At 34.1% G+C, this 22,473-nt stretch overlaps 4 protein-coding genes across 11 annotated transcripts in view; 1 reads left to right on the top strand and 3 right to left on the bottom strand.

The window, feature by feature from the left end:
• The window catches only part of LOC111447267 (F-box/LRR-repeat protein 14), a 6,540-nt gene extending 4,502 nt beyond the window's left edge, over positions 1 to 2,038 (top strand). For 2 of the 4 annotated variants that reach the window (XM_023086320.1, XM_023086323.1), the window contains exons 5-7: positions 54 to 554; positions 829 to 986; positions 1,073 to 1,705. In XM_023086320.1, the coding sequence (XP_022942088.1) occupies positions 54 to 554; positions 829 to 935 (608 nt within the window). In that variant the 3' untranslated portion in view covers positions 936 to 986; positions 1,073 to 1,705. Of the gene's footprint in view, positions 1 to 53; positions 555 to 828; positions 987 to 1,072; positions 1,706 to 1,840 lie in introns of those variants that run through there. The other 2 variants (XM_023086321.1, XM_023086322.1) reach the window with 2 other exon arrangements.
• A 636-nt stretch (positions 2,039 to 2,674) lies between these two features.
• On the bottom strand, positions 2,675 to 8,416 carry LOC111447265 (long chain acyl-CoA synthetase 4-like). Its single transcript, XM_023086318.1, has 19 exons — positions 8,198 to 8,416; positions 7,726 to 7,789; positions 7,517 to 7,606; positions 7,364 to 7,420; positions 7,072 to 7,120; positions 6,888 to 6,964; positions 6,677 to 6,716; positions 6,468 to 6,562; positions 6,072 to 6,239; positions 5,868 to 5,978; positions 5,701 to 5,788; positions 5,433 to 5,499; positions 4,668 to 4,743; positions 4,444 to 4,561; positions 4,078 to 4,323; positions 3,845 to 3,984; positions 3,585 to 3,767; positions 3,358 to 3,477; positions 2,675 to 2,964 (listed from the first exon to the last, which is right to left on the bottom strand). The coding sequence occupies exons 1-19, from the start codon at positions 8,347 to 8,349 to the stop codon at positions 2,923 to 2,925; spliced, it is 1,983 nt and encodes a 660-aa protein (XP_022942086.1). The 5' UTR covers positions 8,350 to 8,416; the 3' UTR covers positions 2,675 to 2,922.
• Positions 8,417 to 10,427: 2,011 nt separating this feature from the next.
• Positions 10,428 to 16,948, bottom strand: LOC111447271 (mitochondrial inner membrane protein OXA1-like). 5 transcript variants are annotated; one of them, XM_023086331.1, is made up of 11 exons: positions 16,796 to 16,948; positions 15,390 to 15,874; positions 15,193 to 15,283; positions 13,771 to 13,818; positions 13,535 to 13,593; positions 13,285 to 13,360; positions 13,048 to 13,179; positions 12,332 to 12,439; positions 11,430 to 11,484; positions 10,899 to 11,200; positions 10,428 to 10,610 (listed from the first exon to the last, which is right to left on the bottom strand). In XM_023086331.1, exons 2-10 carry the CDS (start codon positions 15,863 to 15,865, stop codon positions 10,917 to 10,919), a joined length of 1,329 nt encoding a protein of 442 aa, XP_022942099.1. In that variant the 5' UTR covers positions 15,866 to 15,874; positions 16,796 to 16,948; the 3' UTR covers positions 10,428 to 10,610; positions 10,899 to 10,916. The 5 variants fall into 5 exon arrangements, with proteins under 5 accessions (XP_022942099.1, XP_022942097.1, XP_022942096.1 ...); XM_023086329.1 differs by lacking the exon at positions 10,428 to 10,610 and adding an exon at positions 10,666 to 10,683; XM_023086328.1 differs by lacking the exon at positions 10,428 to 10,610 and adding an exon at positions 10,691 to 10,775.
• Positions 16,949 to 17,250: 302 nt separating this feature from the next.
• On the bottom strand, positions 17,251 to 19,390 carry LOC111447629 (putative RING-H2 finger protein ATL21A). The gene is made up of 3 exons (XM_023086892.1): positions 18,793 to 19,390; positions 18,531 to 18,696; positions 17,251 to 17,844 (listed from the first exon to the last, which is right to left on the bottom strand). Exons 1-3 carry the CDS (start codon positions 19,327 to 19,329, stop codon positions 17,351 to 17,353), a joined length of 1,197 nt encoding a protein of 398 aa, XP_022942660.1. The 5' UTR covers positions 19,330 to 19,390; the 3' UTR covers positions 17,251 to 17,350.
• Between the last annotated feature and the right edge of the window lie 3,083 nt (positions 19,391 to 22,473).

The following is a 22,473-nucleotide window of genomic DNA, read 5'->3' as shown; positions in this document are numbered from 1 at the left end:
TTTTTTTTTTTTTTTTTTTTTTTTTTTTTTTTTTTTTGGTTCATAAATTTCAGGTTATATTCACCTATCAGCTGCAGAGGGAAGTGAATTTCTCTCATTGACAAAATTGCGAACCCTTGATTGTTTAGAAATGTTGAATCTGGAGCATACTCACGTTGATGATGGATCTCTACGCCCATTATCAAAATTCCCAAGGCTGAGTCACTTGCTGATCAGAAGTCCCTCATTTACGGATGTGTCCCTGAGCTACTTGTCAATTTTGCCCAACCTGAAAACCTTCAGTATTCGTGATGCAGTTTTGACTAACCAGGCATTTGATTTTCTCAAGCCTGCGGCAACTCTGCAAAAGATTGACTTGAGAGGTTGTTGGCTCCTCACTGAGGATGGTCTTTTGGAATTTCACAGAAGGTTTCCACAAATTGAAGTTAGACATGAACTTTTTCACTTCTTATCTGATCCTACTTCCTCCAACCGACCATCAACCCATCTCACTCCAAAGAAATTACGACTGAACCAGAGAAACAGATCTACTGTCACGTCACCATATTTTGTAGGTATGTAACTAAGAAAAATATCACATGGTGAGTTTTTACATGCATATATGCTGATAATATTTGCTCTACGTTACTGAGAAAATAACAGGTATAAAAATATTTTCTTTGTGAAGAATAATTTGATGTTCTGGTTAATGTTGAGAGCATTCAAGTGAAGTATAAAATGATGAGAAGTAATGCAAGGGATGTCAGTATCTAAATCTTGATTCTAAGTAGGTTATCGTTTACGAGGTTATATGAATTTTTTCTTTTTTTCTTTCCCTTTATGCAATAGATCAAAGGTTGAAGTACAGCAGAGAAGAGCTACTTGCCCTACAGTTTTCTTCGTTGGCCCACAGTTCCACATCTACTCCTGAAACCAGTCATAAGTCTGATTCCTGAAGACGCAGTAACAAGCAGTTGCCTAAAGTATTCTGAGAATTGAATTATTTGGTAATCCCATTGACTATTGTTGGCTCAGGTTCATTATGTTTAGATTAGATATTTATGTTGACAAACTAATTGTGTGTTCCACATAGGAAACTAGTGGAATTTCGTTGAAGCATGCTTCAGTTTGAATCTTAATTACATGGATTGTTTCTGGTTGAGATCAACCTGAAGGATACTACAAAGCGTGGGATAGAAACATTTGAGGTTAGCACTGCAGAAGAAGGGACGGACATTGAGAAAGGGAGAATCTCAGTAGAGGAAATGTATAAGAGGTTTAAACTGGAACAGAGTTTCTTTTGATTTAATGCAAGGAGAAAGTGAACCTGGAGTAAACTTGTGTATCTAAAAAGGGGATGAATAGTCTATGTTCTTCCATAGATTGCTAGATTGCAGAAAGCTGGAGTCAGTATCATAGAAGACACGACGTCCCTAGACGATCATGGTAGTTTCATTTTTGGAAGGTACCTTTCAGTTCTAATTATTTGCTAATCCTATTTTACTATTGATGACTGAGGCTCATTATATTTAGATCTCTTAAGTTAACTTACCCATTACGTGAGTTATGTATTTTGGTAATATAGAGAAATTTTCATCGAGTGTAATAATTTTTGTTATATAGATGAGAACAAATCAGTGAGATTCCCAAAGGAAAATGAAATGAAAAGAAAAAACTGAATGCTGTTGCCTATATGTGAAGTTGTCCATAATATTGCATTTTCTTCTCCCCCATTTTAACTACTTTGAACTTTTCCCCTTCTAATGTTGCCTATATGTGAAGTTGTCCATAATATTGCATCTTCTTATCCCCCATTTTAACTACTTTGAACTTTTCCCCCTCTAATGATTGTTTTCAACAGGTTATGATATCTTGTTTAAGCAATATGGGAAGAATATGGAATGACTCAGTCGTGACAATCCTGTTAAGAAATTATGTTGGTTTTCTTTGCCGGCAATGCCTTCTCCTACTTTGTTGGGATTGATGTGATTCCTAGTGATTTGAAATATTCAAATACTAAAACTTTCAAATTGATTTTGATGCCCTGGGTGATCGAGGATTATTGAGAGTGAGTCATACATTGGTTAATTTAGTGGAAGATCATGGAGTTTATAAGTGAGGAATATTATCTCCATTGATATGAAGCCTTTTAGAGAAGTCCAAAGCAAAGCCACGAGAGCTTATGCTCAAAGTGGACAATATCATATAATTATGGAGAGTCGTGATTCCTAACGATGGGAAGGATTAGACAAATTATCTTGATGATCAAAGACCAAGAATGAGGAGAATTTTCTGTTCAAGGTTTAAATGCTCCGAACTCTCCACAAAATTTGTTAGGTGATGAGGTTCGTAGCTCTCATTGAATCACTGTACTGTTTTATTTCAAACTCTATCCGTTGAAATAGCTTAAGCTTTAAATAGCTAATTTTACCGATGTCTAAATCATCACTCTAATCATGAAAAAGACTAAAAACAACTTGAAAGTATGCTTTAAAGGTTATGAGTAATGAAATGGGTCAAGAGGTGGGTGGGAGTCTCATTTACTCCTTTCTTCATTTATTATATATGCCTATCTTAAGACATTCAATATGTCCATATGAACATAAAGGACATGCAACCTACCTAATTTGCAAGTATCAGACGTCGTTTTTAAGAATATCAACATCACATCAATTCGTATTTATAATCCCATTTATTACCAACAAAGACTGTTAAAAATTAATAACAACGTTAAAAGTACAAAAACAAATGTTCCATAAAAGCGACATCTTTTTTATAATACAACTAAATGCTTAAATATAGATGTTTGGGTAAATTTTCACGTCCCCCCTAAAAACAGAGCTTTTTCATTCACCTAAATTGATCCATATATACAGTAAAAAGGGATCATACGATGAAAAACAGTGCAGCTGGCAATGGCTCCATTAATGTCATCTTCCGTCATTAGGGCTTCTTTGCATTATTGTACATACTGTCAATTACATTCTGCCCAAAAATAATGGTAATAATGAAAGAACAGGTCATCAGCATTATTTCAGACATTGATTTCATCTGCATTATTTCAGACATTGATTTCATCTGCATTATTTCAGACATTGATTTCGGACGTAAATGATCCAAGAGGAGTGAGTTTGAAATGACTTTTGAGAATAGTTTTTTCGAGTGAAATGCTCGAAGATTATGCATAATTTATGTTTCAAGTGCAGTCATTTAGTCAAATATCAGAATGAAATATAAGCACGGAGTACCATTTAGTTTAAATCCTATGAAGTTCTAATGCTTATTCCTAAGTGTATTATTCTAAAATGAATAGGTTTGGCATGTTTGGGGAATATGACTAAATTGATCGATGAGATAGGTCGTTTTTCGAATACGAACCTGATAACATTTTAGCAACTGAGGCCTCTTCTTCTTGTATGTTGGAGTTATAAGGTCACGTTCCATATCAAATGGTAGTGGATCAAGGTGAATGGCTTTAATAAACTCGAAGCCTTTCAACTGTCAAGAACAAGAGTGTGAGCTTCATGTTAGTTTTTAGACAATCAGACTAATAATTGGTTACTCAAATCAATAGAAATCCGTAGCAACTTAGGCCGAAATAGAACCTTCTTTTCTTTTGCAATTCTGTTTAGCTCCCCAAGCAGGTAGTCTTTTGCCCTCTTATCTTCACAAAGTGAATCGAAGTCCCCTTTGATACTGTTTTCGTTCGCCCATCGTTCGAGTGCTAGCTTGTTGGGGTTAGCCACTGCAACTAGGAAGGACTCAAAACTGTTCCCGTAGACCCAGATCTAAATTCAACAATAGAATACCATGCATAAGCCATAAATAAATGAAGAATAAAAGTTAACAGAAGTTCAGAATATACCATATCTATAGAAGATACAAGACCATAAATATTCTCCAAATTTTCCACAGCAACATATTCTCCCTGAGAAAGCTTGAAAATATTCTTCTTGCGATCAATAATTTTCATGCTTCCATTTGGTTGCCACTCACCAATATCACCTGAAGAAAGGAGAAAGAAAGAGGCAAATTTATGATTAAAAAAAAAAAAAGAAAAACAGAGGAAACAAGTTTTACTGCACTGATTAAGACTACCTGTATGAAACCATCCGTCAATCATGACCTCATTGGTTAGGTCATCACGCTTGAAGTATCCAGAAAACAATGGGTCTCCCCTAACACATATTTCCCCTCGTGGTGTGGTTGAAAGGGCATCGTATCCCATTTCGGGTACAGATTCTAGGCAGACATCCACATTTGGAACTGGAGGGCCAACTGTTCCCAACATTGAGAGTTCATTAGGCAATGAGACAAAAGTCCCAGCACAGGTCTCTGTCAAACCTACATTAGCATGAACATAATCATCATTGAAACAGAAACGGAAGGAATGCCAAAATAAACAAGAAATCTATGAGTTGATGGAGATCAGAAACTGTAGAATGAACTGCAGAAATGGCTTACCATATCCTTGTAGAACATGTGCACATGCTACAACTCTTAAGAAAGTTTCTACGTGAGTTGATAGAGGGGCGGCTCCAGATAGAATAAGTCTCACATTACCTCCCAACCCTTCCTTTACCTGATAAGAACCCCAAGAGAACAAAATAAGAATGTAAATTTTAGTAAATCTGAGGCTCATCATGTCAATTAGGAGTTGTGACAAGAAATTAGAAAATTGTTTTCACCTTATTAAAGACAAATTTGTCACAAATGGGAGATGCCTCACCATGTTTATGCCCCTTTTGCATGTTACCAAATTTGCTGCAGCATCATATAAATCGAATCACATTAACAATATGATAAGAACAACAGAAGTGTTAGATTCATAATCATACCCCAAAATACGATCCATTGATCAAAAAGTTGATCAAATTATTATCAAGTTCTAAGGCTGTTAGTGAACCATGTCGAACATAGACGACTTTGTATATAAAAATAACATGTGTCATGTAGATTAAGAAAGTTCTTCAAAAAGGAATAGGATGAGATTACATAAAACTATATTTTATCAAAATTTAAGATCCCACGTCAGTTGGAGAGGGGAACAAAACATTCCTTATAAAGGTGTGGAAACCTCTCCCTAGTAGACGCGTTTTAAAAATCGTGAGACAGACAACGATACATAACAAGCTAAAGCAGACAATAACTGCTAGCAATGAGCTTGAACTATTACAAATGGTATTAGAGCCAGACACTGGGCGGTGTGCCAGCGAGGATATTGGCCCCCAAATGGGGTGGATTGTGAGATCTCACATCAGTTGGAGTGAGGAATGAAACATTACTTATAAGGGTGTGAAAACCTCTCCTTAACCAACGCATTTTAAAACCTTGAGGGGAAGCCTAGAAGGGAAAGCCCAAAGATGACAATATCGGCTAGCGGTAGGCTTGGACTGTTACAACTACTTTCATACCTTTTCTAAGAAAATTAAACAAAGTGGAACATTACTTACCGTGAGTATGCAAGATTGAATAACGTCTTCTTAAAGATGCCCCCTGCATCTAACTTCTGAGTCAAGCCTGAGAAAATATAATAATAATTATTTTGATCATAGGAGATAAAACTTTATTAGCATTCATAGCCCAAAGTGACAAGACCAGTGCAATGCCCTGGATAATTCCTACAATTCATTAGAATTGGTTTTGGGTCTAGGGACGTTTGTTCTCAATTATCTCTAGGAGGCAAAAAGAAGAATCATAAAATTCACATGGACAGCTTACCAGCATAAATTCTATCCAAAACACGAGGAACAGCACAGAAAATACTGGGTTTGAGCTCCCCAATATCTTCAACCAACAATTTAACATCCTATAGAATGAAAATGATGAGCAACTTTTACAAACCTTGTATTTGGTGCACTAAAAAGGTCAAATGATTGATTACTCACCCCACGCCAAAATCCAATGGAGGCACCATGTAAGATAAACAACTCCTCGATCACCCGGTCAAAGATATGTGCTAATGGAAGGTATGACAAATATACATCTTTCTCATTCAACTGTATGAGAGACAGAGAGAAAAAGGTACATCAAATCTTCATTACTAGGTTTTCATAAATAAAACCTTGTAAGCAGAAGCTAAGGTAAACTACCGATTCATTTACGCTCTCAAGTAGACGCTGAACACCAGCTATAAGTGAAATTATGCTTTTGTTTGATATTATCACTCCTTTTGGATCTCCGGTAGTCCCACTTGTATACATAATTGTGGAAATGTCACTTTTCTTTTTCACGGGAAGATCAAAATGTTGGTTTTCACCCTGTTTTAAGCAGATTCAAGAAATGGAAACTCAGAAGTTTATGAGATTATTTTGTATTTTGTTCTTGTGATGAAAGATGATGAAAAAAAAGCTATTACCGTGTCTATACATATCTTTACAAATATCTTAAGAACAAAGTTTTCAGTTCATCGTCCATGCTAATAACTTTATGAATAAGTAATGAGGATCCTGTACAGATGAGCCAAATGATCACGTATAATAACTTACCAGAAGCAAAAATTCATCCCAAGAAAATATTTCAAGCCCATACTTCTCGAACTCCTCTCTCAGATTAGGTGTAACCTTGCCATAACTCACAATTGCTACAAGCAAGCAAATGAAAAGTTTTACTAAAGATAAAAATAAACTAAAAAAAATGAAAAGTTTCTTTTATAGACATCATAGGCCAGAGAATCTCAGTAGTGATAAAAACTCACTTTTCAAGTATTTGGTTGTGCTCGGGCATGTTTTCAAGATCTGGAAAGAAAAAGATAAAATTCATATGATCAAAACTACCCAGGACAAGTACCATGCATATTGTGCCACTGAATCACCATTCTCCGAGGTCCTAGACCAGCTCTCGAGTAAAGATGCAAAGTTAATTACCAAGATACTAAATTTCAGACTTCCATCATATTAGGACTGTACCTCAGGTAACTTCTTCTCTTCTACAAAGGCAATAGATATCTCTGAATGGCATATAATGAATTCCACAGCACCAGCACCTAAACGATGAATCGAATACAGAAAGTTCATCAGCTTCCTTTAATTTTTTTTCTTATAAAAGAGATACAGAAAGAGAAGGAGATTAGACTCAAACCATACAGCATACCTAATGTGTCATACAAAGGAACACAGTATAGCCCATGAGCGTTACACGCCTGCAAGTGTTCTTCAATGTCATGTAATATTCATCTCGAATAAAGCAATGATAAATTAGAGAGTGTGTCCTGTGACAGTCTCGTGATTCGTAAACTCCAAAGAAGAACAAACTGACTTCTCCTTGGATATCATGACAACAGGATTTTCCAAATCCTCCACAAATACATTAACAACAAACTACTGAAGAAGATAAAAGAAAAATGGTATCAAGAAAGAAGTCAGGAGCAAAAGTAAAACTCTACCTCCATGCTTATTATCCACTCCGAGCAATTGGCACCATAGATGCCACATTTTACTCCCTATAAACAGAAATTAGTTCAAGCTTCAATCCACAAGATTTGCAGAGATGTACTTGCAGAAATGAATCAAATATCCTAATAAGGATGGGAACTTACTTCTGCAAAACCTCTACTGCGCAAAGAATTCCCAATTTTTATGACTATATCGTACACTTCCTTATATGTTAGCCACACATATTTACCTGCCTGTGAAAAACAAAACAGACCCAAGGTACAACTTATTGCAAGGTCATACGGGAAGATTTTAAAAAAAGGAACCAAAACAACCCTTTGGGGCATCTGGATTATCTGCAAAATGGATATACCTTCCCATTCACAATCTCACGGTGCCCAAGCATCCGATTACCAGGGTTTCTTTCCACTGACAACCTGCAATGCAACAGTAATCAATTGAAAAATTGACGCACTACATAATATTCCCCAAACTTTTTAAAGTACTGCACAGAAATAAGAACAGAGCAAGCAAAACACAGACACGTAACATGATATTGATCTCAAGCAATTTGAACTACCACTGTTCCAATTAAAAGCAGCAGAACCAACTACTAAGAAAAAGAAAACAACAACGAACTATGAAAACTTCGATCAAAACCATTCAAACTAATACTTCAAAGAAACAAAATCTAGACATCATCAATATCAAAACAGCCAGCAGAATACCCAAAAATCTGAACTGAACTCAACTAGTCCGATGAATAAAACAGGAAAACATTTCTACTTCAGCATTCCTAACCACAAATGAACACCAAAAACAAACAGAGAATGAAGTAATCGCACCTAAATATATCCCAACAGCTATCCAATCCATGAATGGGCGGCGGAAAGCCATCTTTGGCGAAAATGCTTCTGTAAACGGGTCCGATGGAATGCCTTCCATTAATGGCGTCCTTGTGCTTCTCCACCTCAATCAAATACTTCATCTGCGACATCCTTCGGCCTCCGTTACAGAGAAAAGAAAAGCGTGTTGATTCGTCAAAAATTGATGAAATTGAGTAAGCGGAGGAAGATGGTTTATATACACAAATATAAAGTACAGAAGAGTCAAAACATTGGTGTGCTTCCTGTGACCTTACCATGTGTCGTAAATGGTAAATACACTAAAAAAAGTATTCTTTTTTCTTCCTTTTTTCTTTTTTTTTTTTTAATTCTTTTTTGTCCCCACCAAAATTATTATTATAATAATAATTACATTTATTATTAATTCAGACACTCCCTTTTGGAGCATTCTGTGTTCACTCCTTTATTTTCGTAAATATTAAATTTTTATATTTAATCAAAGTTAAAAACTTTTAATTTTTTTTTTAAATATAGCTAAGAATTTAAATGTTTGAAAATTATTGTAGATATAATAAATAAATAAATACGAAAGTAAATGTAAATTGCAAATAATGATAAATAATAGTGAAAAAAAAAAGTGAACTCATTGGCTTATAATTTTTTTGGAAGAAAAAAATAAATACAATAAATTTATTTTAAAGTATTTAATTTTAAAAAATGGATGCAAGATTATTTTGTATTTTTTTTTGTTTTTTTTTTATTTTTATGTATGCTTTGTGGGCCCCAATGAGATGGCTTTTAAAAATCTCCGTTAATGGGAGAACTCGTAAACCACGTTTACCATCTGATTTCCAAACTTTAATAAAAACTTCCCACGTTCTATATTTTTTGTTTAAAAAATTAAAATGATTTTTTACAACATTAAAAATGGAAATTAATAATAAAAATTAAAAAAAAAAAAAACTATTATACATTAAATTATTTCAGTAATAAATAATAATAATAATAATACCTTTTAGAATGAAGGGGTAGAGTGTCGTTATCATGCTTGTTCAAGGTGTGTTATTGTGATCACGTGTTGGATGTCCTGGTCATATTTGTTTAGGACATGTTGTCCATGGTTGTATCCGTTTCAAACTCTTTTTACTTGATTTCATATTCGTTGGGTTTTTATTATTCTTGTTATGTTAATACGAAAGTGTGTAAAGTCATCAAAATCATATATACACTTTAGGATTAAAATACTCCAAAATGTACTATCTGAATTATATACTATTAAAGTAATAGTTGTTGCTATAGTGTAATGTTGCTTTCTCAATTTGTTTTCAAATATTTCCTCACTCAAGTTTCATGGAACATTTTATGTGACTCGAGGCTCGATCATAAATTTAATTTTTACATAGCTAATTTGTTTGCCACGTTAGAACAAGTGTTGCACAATTGCTGTCTCACTTCCATAAGAGTGTGATTCTGACATATAACACCATATGGTTGGATTGATTTTTTAATGTATTAGTGGATGTATTATATCCCACTTATTAAATTAAAAGCATATATTATAAATTTGGTTGTCAAATTTTGTACGTGCTATTTATTTAGTCCATAGTTTTTTTTTTTTTTTTTTTTGAAGTCTACGTTACATAACTTTAATTTATATTATTGACAAAACATGTGGATGTGTGCAGTCGTCAAAGTTATAATAAGTTGTATATCATATTATTAACTCTACCCTAACTAATTTAATAGATAATACCAAACTTTTAATTTCTTCAAATTGCGTCTTAAATTTAAATAAATATACCCATTTTAAGCTTAAATTTAAAATGTTTGGTACTTTTTACACATAAATTTTCTTTGAACCAAATAAATTAAACCCAATTTTAAAAATGAAGATTTATTATTGTTTTTAGAATTAGACTAAGAATTCAAATGTTTTGCGAAAAAAACAAAGAAAGGGAAAGAAACCGAACATAATTTTCAAAAACTAAAGACCAAACAGCCATCAACGGAAACTAAAAACAAAAAACTTCAACCATATCTTAGCTCATGGTTATGATATCAAATATGAACATGATTAACCCACAAGGAATTGAGAGTATTTTCATTGAATTATGGTAATCGTTGTTAGTTGGGTGGTTGGTTGGTGAGCCTCTTCAATGGCCGTGATTAAGCCTTGTAGCTTTCATTCAACTTGGATGAGACTTCAACATTAGGGCTTTGAGATTAACCATAACCAACTTCCTGCTTTCAATTTCTTTGAAAAGACTTGAATCCAACCTCAATAATTGGACACAACAAATTGTGCTGCCATATGTATACATACATACATACATATATGCAATACATCTTTTGTCGTCAAGCTTAGACTTGAAAGCTTACAGCATTCTTGAACACATGGATCTTATCTTCTGGCCTATTGAAAAACTACATTCCATTCAAACCCCAAGAACAACAAGCAATTACTTCATGACAGGCAATTTAAATATCTGACAACAAAAACAAAGAATTAGATTGAACTTGTAGAAACTCCACAAGCAAAGAATTTATTTTCGTTTGGCTGGGCTCTCTCTGTCTCTTCCTGGGGTATTAAAACTATCATTAGGAGGAAAATTATCAGTTATCACTAACTCAACTGACTAGCCATTAATACTACAGTCTACCAAGCAGCACAGACAAATAAATGTAATTGATGTCCCAATACCTGAAATAAATATAGCCCTCACTTTTTCTTGTTCTTCATCTTTTTCCTTCCCTTCACTTCTTTTTCCAAACTTCTAAGCCTCTGGCTGATAACTGACGATGATGAAACTTTTCGGTCTTGCAATGGCGATGGTGACCGTGATGGTTCAGCAGTTAGTGAGGTGGTGGTAGGTTCTTTGGGTGCTGCTGTTGCTTGTTTCAGAGCTGTAAGAAATGAGAAGGCAGGTTGTGGGGCGGTATTCTTATCCGCCACTGGTATTTCTGGAACACCCAAGGCCTTCTTTACCCCAGGAACTTTGAGAACTGAGAATTATCAAACATGACATTTTCAGACTTGTCAGAGAAGAAGGTGAATAGGGAACTTCTGAAATGCATTATGTTTATCGAACTACTGTGATCAAAATCATATTCTCGAAAATGAAGACAAAGAAACAGTACATGGATGCTTTAAAAGATAAAATTACAGAAGTCAATTGATAAGAGGACAACAGTAAAAGATAAATGGCGACCATTAGAGGCTCAAAGGACTCACCTGCTCCATAGGCAAGTGAGAATAGGTTAGATGTAACCCAGTAACAGAATATTGCCTGCAACAATACCAGAATAAGTGACCCGAGTAAAGCTGAGGTATAGTCAAAAAGCTATGTTTCATCAAATACCACAATCCAAGTTTCACGCATTATTATAGTTTATAAGGAAAAGAAGGATCTTGAAAAATAAATTCCCAAGCGCAATCATATATATGTTCCAACATTAAATGACTTGATACAATGTAACATAAGTTATATCAAAGTGCAAACACTAAATGCAGTAACTAAAAGCTATGAACCACAAACATTTAGCTTTGAGGGTTCATACATTTAGCTTTGAGTGTTTGTGGTGACCTGCGATTCTAGGCATCGAAAATCGAATCTTAATCTTAAAGGCACAAAGAAGTTTAATTTTGTTCAAAAAAAAAAAAAAAAAAAAAAACAATAAATACTAAATTGTAAAAAATTAAACCCCAACAGCCTAGCAAGTTTTCATCTCACTCCTCCTTTTGAAGTCAAACGCAAAGAAGCCACCCACACCCAACTCGCCGACAATGCCCACGCCGGCCTTCTTTGCAACTGCCTGCTGCCAGCCTTGTTCGCTGCCGTTCATCCTCTACATTATTGGCTTCTTCACAGTTTAAAGTTCTTTTTTCTGTCTAAATTTACATATATCCTAAAAGAAGGTATCCCCGACATGTACGTGTCCTAGTTTGTTAAATGGCATATCGTGTGTATTTTCGAGTCCATATTCATATCCCATGTCCATGCTTCTTAGGTTGAGAGCCAACATAAGGCAAGCACTGATTGATTTCAAGTGCTTGCATTCGACCCAGAAGCAAGCAAACAAAAGCAATTTTCCTGTATAATGCATGTGGAATGCAAGCAAATAAATAGCAAATACCTTTGGAAAACTTGAGGTCAAGGGGACCGTAGCAATAGCAAGACCCCTCATCACATTTTTCATTGTACCAGCCATAGGATTTCCTTCCATACCTTCTTGCATATTGAACTGAGAAAAAGAACAAAATCAGAATGTTTGAGACTAATTCTGTAATATACTACAAAAATAGTATTTTAAAAAAATGGAAAATAAATATTATAAAACCGGTCAAGTGAAATGAAATTTATTTAGTAGACGTGGATGTAGATGAAGATTGAAGAAAAATAAACCTTAAATGGCTATAACTAAGTGATTAGGGAAGCACTTTATATCAACTTCAGCCAATTAGGGCTGGTTAAATGACGATCGGTGATCACTGCACTACATACGCCTATCACACAAAGGGTTGGTACATTTTACCTAGGTTTACTCCATGGAGATTTAGCAGGTCCAACAGTTATGCTACTTTTTTACATATAAAAGAAACCAAGCTTTTATTTTTTTAGAAAATGAAAGAAGGTACGAGGACAAAAAAAAAACTACAGCCTAACAAAAAAAAAATAATAATAAGAGCCCACAAAACTAGAGGAAATGACTCCAATCTAAAAGGATAAGACCTAGCTAATAATTACAAACTAATATTGAACATATTGAAGGGATCCATGCAAACTAAATCAATAGTGAGCCATGACTGCTGGTTTGAGAAAGTAGACAAATACAAATGTACGGATGTTTACCTCCACGGTGATCCAGAATGTGAGTGCTGTTAAAACTGGAAAAATATACATTGTATCCGGAGTCGTAAGATCAACAAACCAGTATGCTCCACCGTTTTTAAATGAAGGCACTTTTTCTGCCATGTTAGTTATCTGCCAAAGAAAATTGCAATTGAGAAAAGTAAGAGTAATAAGCAATATAGGTCAAATACCTAAATGCTTTATCATTTGTCATTTATAAGTAAAGCAATACGTTACCGCAAGAAAAAAACTGATGAAAACGGGACCCTGAATAAAAAGCCCTTTCAATGGGGTAAATGGGCTCACACCAAACCTGCAAGGTCAAAGTCATGAAACTAAAGTAATCACAAAAAGTACTTCGAAAAATCCAGAGTGGTAAAACAGAACCAAAAGCACGCTGATTTTCTCAAGAAAGGTTGCTAGCTAAAAGTAATCGCCTTCAATCACATATCATGAGGAGAATAACAATATGAAAAGGAGAGCCTACTCATGAAAAAGTTTTTTCATTTTTTGTTGACCTTCAGCAACAGCCCTGGGATCCATACCCTGAGGAAAAGAAAAACAATGGGGGGAAAACCATGTAACTGTATCATATTTCTTCGAAGAGTGGCCAGAGTTATGCATGAAATACAATTGCCTTTACATTAAAGAAAACTTTTGATGTGATAAATGAACCAATAGATGATACTGGTAGAATATAAATACAAGAACCGGACATAATACCTTTTCTTGCATCTCATTCTTAACTTCCTCCAAGTGAGGCCTTAACAACTACACAAGAAATGAGACTTGATTAAATTTTTTTATCGAAGACACCAATACCCAGTTAGTTGTGAATATTACACAATAGTCAAGAGATAAGCATCACATTAAAACCGATAACATGATAAAAGATGCAAAACAATCATGACTGGTGCACTGACTCCTTTTTATTTATTACTGACATAGAGATAGCACAACAAAAGCCAGAACGAAGATGAGCTTGAAGACTAAAAACGCATAATATAAATGCCACAAAATTAATGCTAGCACAGAAGGTAATAGCTCATGCCAAAACAAGAGGGCGAACCCTATAAGTGGTGGAAGCTCTCCATTCTTCAGCCTGTGGCATGAGCAAATAGCTTTCCCACGTATCTAGTTGTGCAAAGTTAAGGTATATTGGATTTAATACCTAGCTAGTAAATTTATCTACGCAGCTGGAACAAATGTGGGACTAGATTATAAGAACGAATCCACAAGCATGTTTTCCCTTCGATCAGATAATCAATAGAATTAAATGTAAACAAGGATGCAGAAAATATTGAAAATATAAAAAATACTAAATTCATCATGTTAGTTCAATGAGATAAATGAACAGATAGTACTTGGTCTGCATCCAATTTGCAGCCATGTTAACTCCTTTCTCGCTCAAACCAAAGTGGCAGTATAAAAGATCAGCAAAGTGGATGCTTATCTTTTTTACCCCCTTCTTTTTTGGACAACTTATGCAGAGGCTTCACTCCAAGCAATTTTGCTCAGGGCAGTCCCCCTAATCCTTGGGAAGGTTTCACTCACTCCCATACCTCCATGCAGAAACAAGGACAACAAAGATTTTAAATTATCAAGTTTTCAACTGGAGGGCACAACCCACGACCTTGGAAGCTATCTCGAAGCATCCTCAAAGTCCTTACCACCCAGATACCCCTTGGTGTTTAAGGATGAATATGTCTTAGAGAGAGATAGAATCTCAAGAAAAATATTACTAACAACAAACCAGAATTTGAGGAAAGGCAATACCAATTAACCATTAAAAGATTGCTCCTTGGTTGAGAATGAGGACCATGAGCTGGATTAAATATTGCTAAGGTTCCAGGGCCAAGACACTGGGTGGAAAGCTAAAAAATAATCCAATGATGATACTACAGTAACCCAAAGGAAAAACGAACTATGAATGAGTGCACAAGTGGTAGAATTTACAACTAGAAGTCGAAACTTCTTTTTTTTTTTTTTCCCTTCCTATTTGTAAGAAACCACGGTTTCACTGAAAAAAAGAAAAAAAAGAAAAAAAAAAACACAGTGCATGCAAAGACAAGCCCCACAAAGGGACGTCCCAAAAACTGCGAAAAATAAATTTGAAAAATAAAGTACATAAAAAAATTGACATACAGTAAGCTTTGCAGTAGATTTGAGTTGATTTATCAAAAGTGGGAATGTTGCACCACGAATCAGCAGGGTTGTTAATACAATGCACGCCCACCTAATGAATTGAAAATGTTAGATCATCAACAAACTGTTCATTATAAAAAGTTCCCGACATAATATATGATACAGAAATCCAAGTGTGAAAAAATGGGGATCCTCACCAATTTAATCCAGTAAAAGAATGAATACCATCTATAAAGTACTGCAAACCCTTGACAGGAAGAAAAGAATCAGCAGCAGCAATGGCTACTTCATTAGCTACAGCAGCCTGAGATACTGCCGATTGAACTGTTGTATCTGTGAGAACTTCTGCAACATCACTCATGAATTCAATCTTTTCAGACCCTTCACCAATAGTACTTGACATGTAGCGGCAGAAAAAGGAACCAGCACTTGACGGGAGGAGAGCGTTTGGATATCTTCTACCATGAGGAAATAAATTAGACCTGGATGATACATTAAAGCTAGTTCCAAATGACCTCCTCTGCAGGAAATTATTGATTTTTTCCTGGGAAATCGAATCCCCATCCACATGCTGATTTTTACGGTCATTAGTATGACCAAAAATACTAATCGATGGATGACACTGCCGAGCTATAATATTTGCTCTTGTGCAAAGGCTGCGTCTGTAAGCCATTGATACCGTCTAGCAACAAGCAACAAGTAATCATATGAGAAAATAATTCTAGAATGAACAATGACACAATTAAATTGAAAATCAAGAAAAATATTTTGATCTTAAGACTTATTCTTATTTAACCCTGAATGCATAATTATTTTTTTTTTTTTACATTACGTTCTTTTTAAACTGAATTCGAATTAAAAGGAATACTCCATATTTTATCTCATATTAATGGGAGAAGACTGGAATGCTCTATGAATTTATTTTCTTTTCATCCAAACTGTGCATTGACCGAACTCTTTTGTCCTTCCAAATTACATCCATTAACTTCAGCCGCTCACTCATGGAGCAACCTTCCTCCTTCTTCCGGCACCTCGAGCTAACTGAATAAACTCTCCTCAAAACTGCATGTTTATAGCAATACCCCAAATAAAATAGTACTGATAATAATAGTTTGATTCTCTTCTTAATTACCGCTCGTCCATTTCTCAAGCGAATTCAAACACTGTCAAACTTATAGAGGAGAGTTTGAAATCAATATCTCAAACTCCCAACAACGTATTAAGAAAATTCGAGTCTGTCTACCAGGAAGGGAACCAATGTAAGCGCACCTGGCATATTGTTACCTCCTCCTGATTGAAACTTTCTTACAAGACAAATTAAAATCCACTATCAAGAGTGCAGCCAAGAAATTGAATAATTTTTTCAGATTGCTCGCTTGCTTTTGAGATGCAAACGATTGATTAGTTTGTTTCTTTGGATGATGCTTCAGCCAAATAGTAGAAAGAAAGTAAACAGTGAAAGGAAAAACAGCGTGTTCAGCGATTTGAATTAGGTAAATCTGCTTGAAAGTTTGAAACACTCATCGAAGACGATCAGTAGTCAAATGAGGTGGTGATTAAGAAGATTGGGAGCAGAAAATGGAAAAACAAGAAAAATAAGTACCTGCCTGTGAGCTCGCCGGCGATGCGAGGACGGGAGCGGAGGAGGGAGGAAGCCAGAAGAACAGCTGAAATCGAAGCGTGGCGCGTACGACGAGACGGAAACGAGGGGTTTTGGGTTTAGAAAGCTTAAAACGGTGAGTTCGATTTTCCTTTTCAATCAAACCTTTAGTTATTTATTTTTAAATTAACTTTTGAATACAACGAAAAAAAATACATGAAACTAATTTAAACTATGTTCATTTTAAATCATTTTAGAAAAATTATAGGCTTTTAAATTTTAATTCTATCAATTATTGGGGTATTTATATAACATTATTTCTCTAAATGAAATTAAATTTCAAAATTTTTAAAAAATTCATAAAAAATATGTCTACCACGTCGAATAAAACTTGTTGGTATAATTTTTACGAGTCAGAGATTTTTTTTGTTTCTTAAATAACAAAATTAGAAGAGAAATTCAACCACGCATCAAAATTATGCTAGGATTGAAAGCATGAAAGTTGATCTACATATACACAAAATGCAAAACAATTTAACAACCATACTTAAAACTTCATTAGTCATGACGTGGCAACGATGCCACGGATCTTGGTGACATGGACACCGACATTGACACGGTCCGAGAAGGGGTAGAGGCAGCGGAGGAATCCTCGGGCGAGTTCCGGCAGACTGGACACGTGGCATTTAATTTAAGCCACTCATCGATGCAATTAGAATGGAAAAAGTGACGACAATCTGGTATGGTTCTGATGGTTTCCTTAGGCTGATACTCCGACAGGCAAATTGCGCAGGTGGTGTCGTTGGGCTTTGGCAGTCGTCGGCTCTCGCCCAATTGTGTCTTGGGGAAGGATTCGATGGTCGGCTTGTCGAGGCCTGCTACGGCGGAAGTGGGTTGGTGGCCCATCGAGAGGGAGAGGTTTGTTGTTGGACGATTGGGCCGAGTGAAGGCCTTGAATTTGCCGCAGACATAACAGCCCAGCCCAATTATAAAAAGGAGGCCCGGGATTCCCACGCCAATGATCAAGCCATATTTCGCACCCCTTGGAATCCCTGGAAAATCATCACTTATTATTTAATTATCAAATAATTGGTCAAACAGAGTTCTTAAATAATATTATTCTTTCGTGTATAAGACTGAATAAATAATATATATATATATATATATATATTTTTTGGTTCTTACTTGATTCAGTCAAACCTCGACAATATATATTAGTCCTTGTTAATTTTCAATTTAATAGCATAATAAACCGTTAATTAAATAACTAAATTGGATTATATTTAAAATAAAATAAAAAAAAAAAACTAAAATAAATTTTGAGCTTAGAAAAACAAGAAGCTGGAAAGGAAAAAAAAAGACTTATTTGCTTTAGAAAAAACATAATTTATATTTAAGAAATTATGAAAAGAAAACACCATAAAATTTTATTTTCAACAAAAACTGCTATAATTATTGTAATTCGGTTTATTAATGTTTTTAAAAAATCCGTCGAAGCCTGTGGAGGTGGACAGTGGTCACAAATTTCTTCATCTTATGAACCACTGGCCTTTTTGCACTCTTTTTGGTTGACTTCTTCCAGGTTGACTGCAGTTTCCGATTCGTCTCTCCGCCGTTGACGCCACTTCCGATGGCCGGAAACTCTCGAATATCTCTCCCGATTTCACAAATATTCCCGCCGGAAACAAGAAATCGAAAAAGACGGAGAGAAAACACAGAACAACAAAGATTTACATACCGCTCTTCGGAAGATTGAAACACTGGATTTCAGCACTCGAATTGGATTTGAATCCACAATCTCCACCGCGCGCCTCGCAATTTCCGCAGTTCGGATTGCTCCACTTCACTACCATTCCGTCGTCGAGTTCCATCCTTGTCGATGGAAGCTTCCTTGTCGCAATAACCTAATAATCACAAACACGAAAAATCAAACGCCGATTGCAAATCAAATCCAAACACGACGAGGTTTCGATTCAATCGTGCACTGTATCTGTTCTTACGTTACACTGCGACGGCAGGAAAGCGTTAACCATATCTAGGTCTCTGTTCGGCACGGTGATAACAGAGTAGTTTCCGCCGCTCATACATTTGATCTTCTGTACACGATCAAACGGCAGCGTTTCAACGGGATACGAACAATTGAGGACGGTGTAGGGTTCGGATCGGTAGTAGGAAGTGAACGGCGAGTTTTTTAGATCGAAAGAGTCGATTAGGAGTCGTCTCGGAAAGCATTGATCGGGATCGTTGATCCATAAACTCTGAGATTTGTAATCGATGAACAACACCACGACGTCGCCGGCGTCCGGGAGATTCAGAATCGTCTGCCTCCGATTGTTGCAGTACAGGTCGAAATCCGGCTTGAATCCACAACGAGAATCCTGCGTGTTCTTCAGTCGGAACGGGAATCGAACAGCCACCGAGAAATCTCCACGGCAGGAGGATTGCTTGCAGAGAAACTGCGATTCGGCTCGGTTAAAGAAGAAAACAGCTAAAAGGACGGTGACGGCGACTGCGACGGAGAATTTTGCGGCAGCCATTTGAGAGCTCCGTTCAGGAAGTAGAAGAAGATCCGATGGAGCATGAGACTCTGGTTCTCGTCTGGCTGGTTATTGAATCTCAAAGTATATATATTTAGTGATTTAATTAATTATTAATTAATTGGGGATATTTGTAATTTCACACTCCTCGTCTAATTGCTTATTATAAACATTTCAAGTGCCTCAAATTATAAGGCGCATTCTAAATAATAAATTGTATTTTTATTTTTATTTTTATGATTGGAAAAATAAATTAAAAAAATATGTATAGCAAGTAATATAATTCCATGTAAATATTTCAATTTATATTTTATTGGACATCTTTTGTTAAGATAATATTTTTTAATATAACAATTTGAATAATGACATCTTTGAATTAGTCTTTAAGTGATTAGAAGCAAAAAATATATATATATTTAAAAAAATTAAAAATGGTAAATAGAAATTTTTTCAATAATCTGGTTAAATTAATTATAAAAAGAACAATTCAAAAGCCATATAATAAGAAGTGTTAAATTACCAAAGTACCCTCAAATTAAAGTTACTCCTTTATTTGTGTAATGATTTTACCTTCAGTACAATCTTTTAAATTAAAACCAGTTTAAAAATAATTACTTTTTAAGGAAAAAAATAATTTTTAAAAAATGCTTAAATGAGTGGACACGGCAATCCGGCATGTTTGGAAGTTATCAAACAAGGCTTAAAGCAATTTTTTTTTTTGTTTAATTATAATTAGTTGAATGTATTAATCAACAAAAATGCAGGTTGGTTAATGTGTTGACTTTTAAACATAGTGGTCAAATCAACCTCATCAAATCTCTTTCACGCGAAAATTAAAAATAAAAACATTAAATGATTCAATTCCACATCAGTTTGGTGGTTTATTTTATTGCCAAAAAATCAAAATTATTTGAAATTCCCATTATTAACTAAATACTAATATAAATTCATTTTATTTAACCATTTAAAAAAATTAATAAATTCTAATTGTGTTTAAATTATTTCTTTTATATATATATATATATATAATAAAATGCCTGTAAAATTATTTGGATAACTATCGAGCAGCTGAGCTCAATAACATTACTTTTCTAAATTATTTAATTAAATAAATATGAATAGGTTGAAGTTATTATGTAAATTAAAAAATAATAATAAAAAAACAATAGTAAGGAAAGAAAGTCAAAATTACGGTGGGGTTCTAGTCAATGTCAAGGCCGTGTTGAAATATGTGTTGCAGTTCCAATTGAAACATCAATTTTTTAAATATCTCAACAAAAAAAAAACATCATTTTTAAAACAAATAAAAAATAATCATAATTAATTTAGTACTCTTTAACCAAAATTTTCAAACTCCAAAATAAATTAAATTAGAGACCAGGTGGATGTCTTAATCAAAATTAATAATTAATAAGTTACTTAAGAAGCTTCCTTAGGCTTCCTTTATTTCACCAATTTTCATCTTTAATTTTGTAATTTTGTTAAATTACATTTCAAATTTACTAATGCAATTTCTTCTATATTGAATTTTCGTTCAAAAAAAAAATTTTGATTTTTCGTTTCCATATAAAAAAAAAAATAGTAAAAACAATTAGGTATTTTTCCAAAATTGTTTCTATGTTATTATTATAATATTTGACCAAGACAATGGAATAGTCTCTTCTTCCAAGTACACATCTAGACGCTCTATTTTTTAAATATGGTTATTTATGTTTTAATTACATTATAATCCAATAACTATTTGTGAGTCCTTTCAAAATACTCCTAATTTAATTTATAATAATCTATGATGATCCTTCATTAATCGTGCTAATTATTTTAATCCATTTAAAAAAAATTGTTAATTTGTGGATAAATATTACAATTAAAATATAGATTATGAGCTTGTAACCTGATGGACTATACCAAGTCTAAAATAATGAGTAAACTTTGACTATTTTTTTTTTAGCTGAAATTAATGTTAAAGGACAATTAAAAATCTAGGTTGAAAGTTGAAGTGTTTTGATCGGTTCTAAATTAATCGTCCATAATTGGTTTTAAATGTTATAAAAGTTGGTAGAAAGCTATGGTTGACGCGTTGATTTGATGGAGTTGGTAGAGGTTGTAGCGTTACGAATTGGCCATTTTTCCTCCTTGTGTTCAAGTCTATTAGATATGACTCTATTTCTTTGGGAATAACTTGTTTTAATTCGTTATTTTCTTATTTTTAATTGTACGAAAAACTATTTTTGACGTTTTAAAAAATGGAGTAAAGTAATGTCAATTTGAACATAATTAGCTTTGTAAAGATCTCCATACCTTCATGTTGAATATTCGATTTCCACCTTTAAAATAATTTAAATTAAAAAAAAAAAAAACTAAACACGTGTCGATTAATTAATTAGTATGGTCCCATTAATAAATGACTAAGTTGACTATCAACGATATAACAAACATCTATAGCAAAATGTAAGAAAACAACCTAGTTGCTGTAACTATGTTTGTCTTAAATGTTTTCTTTGAGTAAATTTAAAAATTTGTAATTATTTTTATGAAAATATATATCTACTAATAATTTAAAATGAGTGAAAATACACGTGTCGCATTTTTACCGTTTCATTATCAAAACCACCCCTTACCTCGTTGAAATATTGAAAAAGAAAATTGTGGGGTCAATTTTGAAATAAACATGTTTATTGTGGAGTAATATTTAAAATCACTAAATAAAAGGGTATATATGACAATTAATTTTTAGGGGAAATGCCATTATGGTGCTAATTTTAAAACTGGGCCGTAGAGAGATTACGGCCCAATTTGATGTTGGTTGATTGGTCTTGGTAAGCCCATTAAGCCCAGTTGAACGGGCGCTACACTCTTTAGGTTTGAATTTATTTTGGAATTGTTAACTAAATTAAATTTTAAATGGTATGAAAATAACTAATAATAATTAACATACGGTGCCTCTTTGCTGATATTATTATTTAATAGCTCATTAAAAATAAAATTGAAATTTTAGAAATAATTAAAATATGGAAGACCAAACATATAATTTTAAAATCTTAATATTTATTTTATAATTAAAAGTATAAGTTCGTGAGATTTAATAATATTTAAATGACCTTAATGTAACGAGATTATTCGGGAAATAAAAGATTGGTAGGTTAG

The sequence above is a fragment of the Cucurbita moschata genome, unplaced genomic scaffold, assembly GCF_002738365.1.
Source record: "Cucurbita moschata cultivar Rifu unplaced genomic scaffold, Cmos_1.0 Cmo_Scf00009, whole genome shotgun sequence".
In the NCBI taxonomy this organism is placed as follows: Eukaryota; Viridiplantae; Streptophyta; class Magnoliopsida; order Cucurbitales; family Cucurbitaceae; genus Cucurbita; species Cucurbita moschata.
Note: the sequence above shows the minus strand (reverse complement) of the source record. Positions and strands in the feature narration are given on the sequence as shown.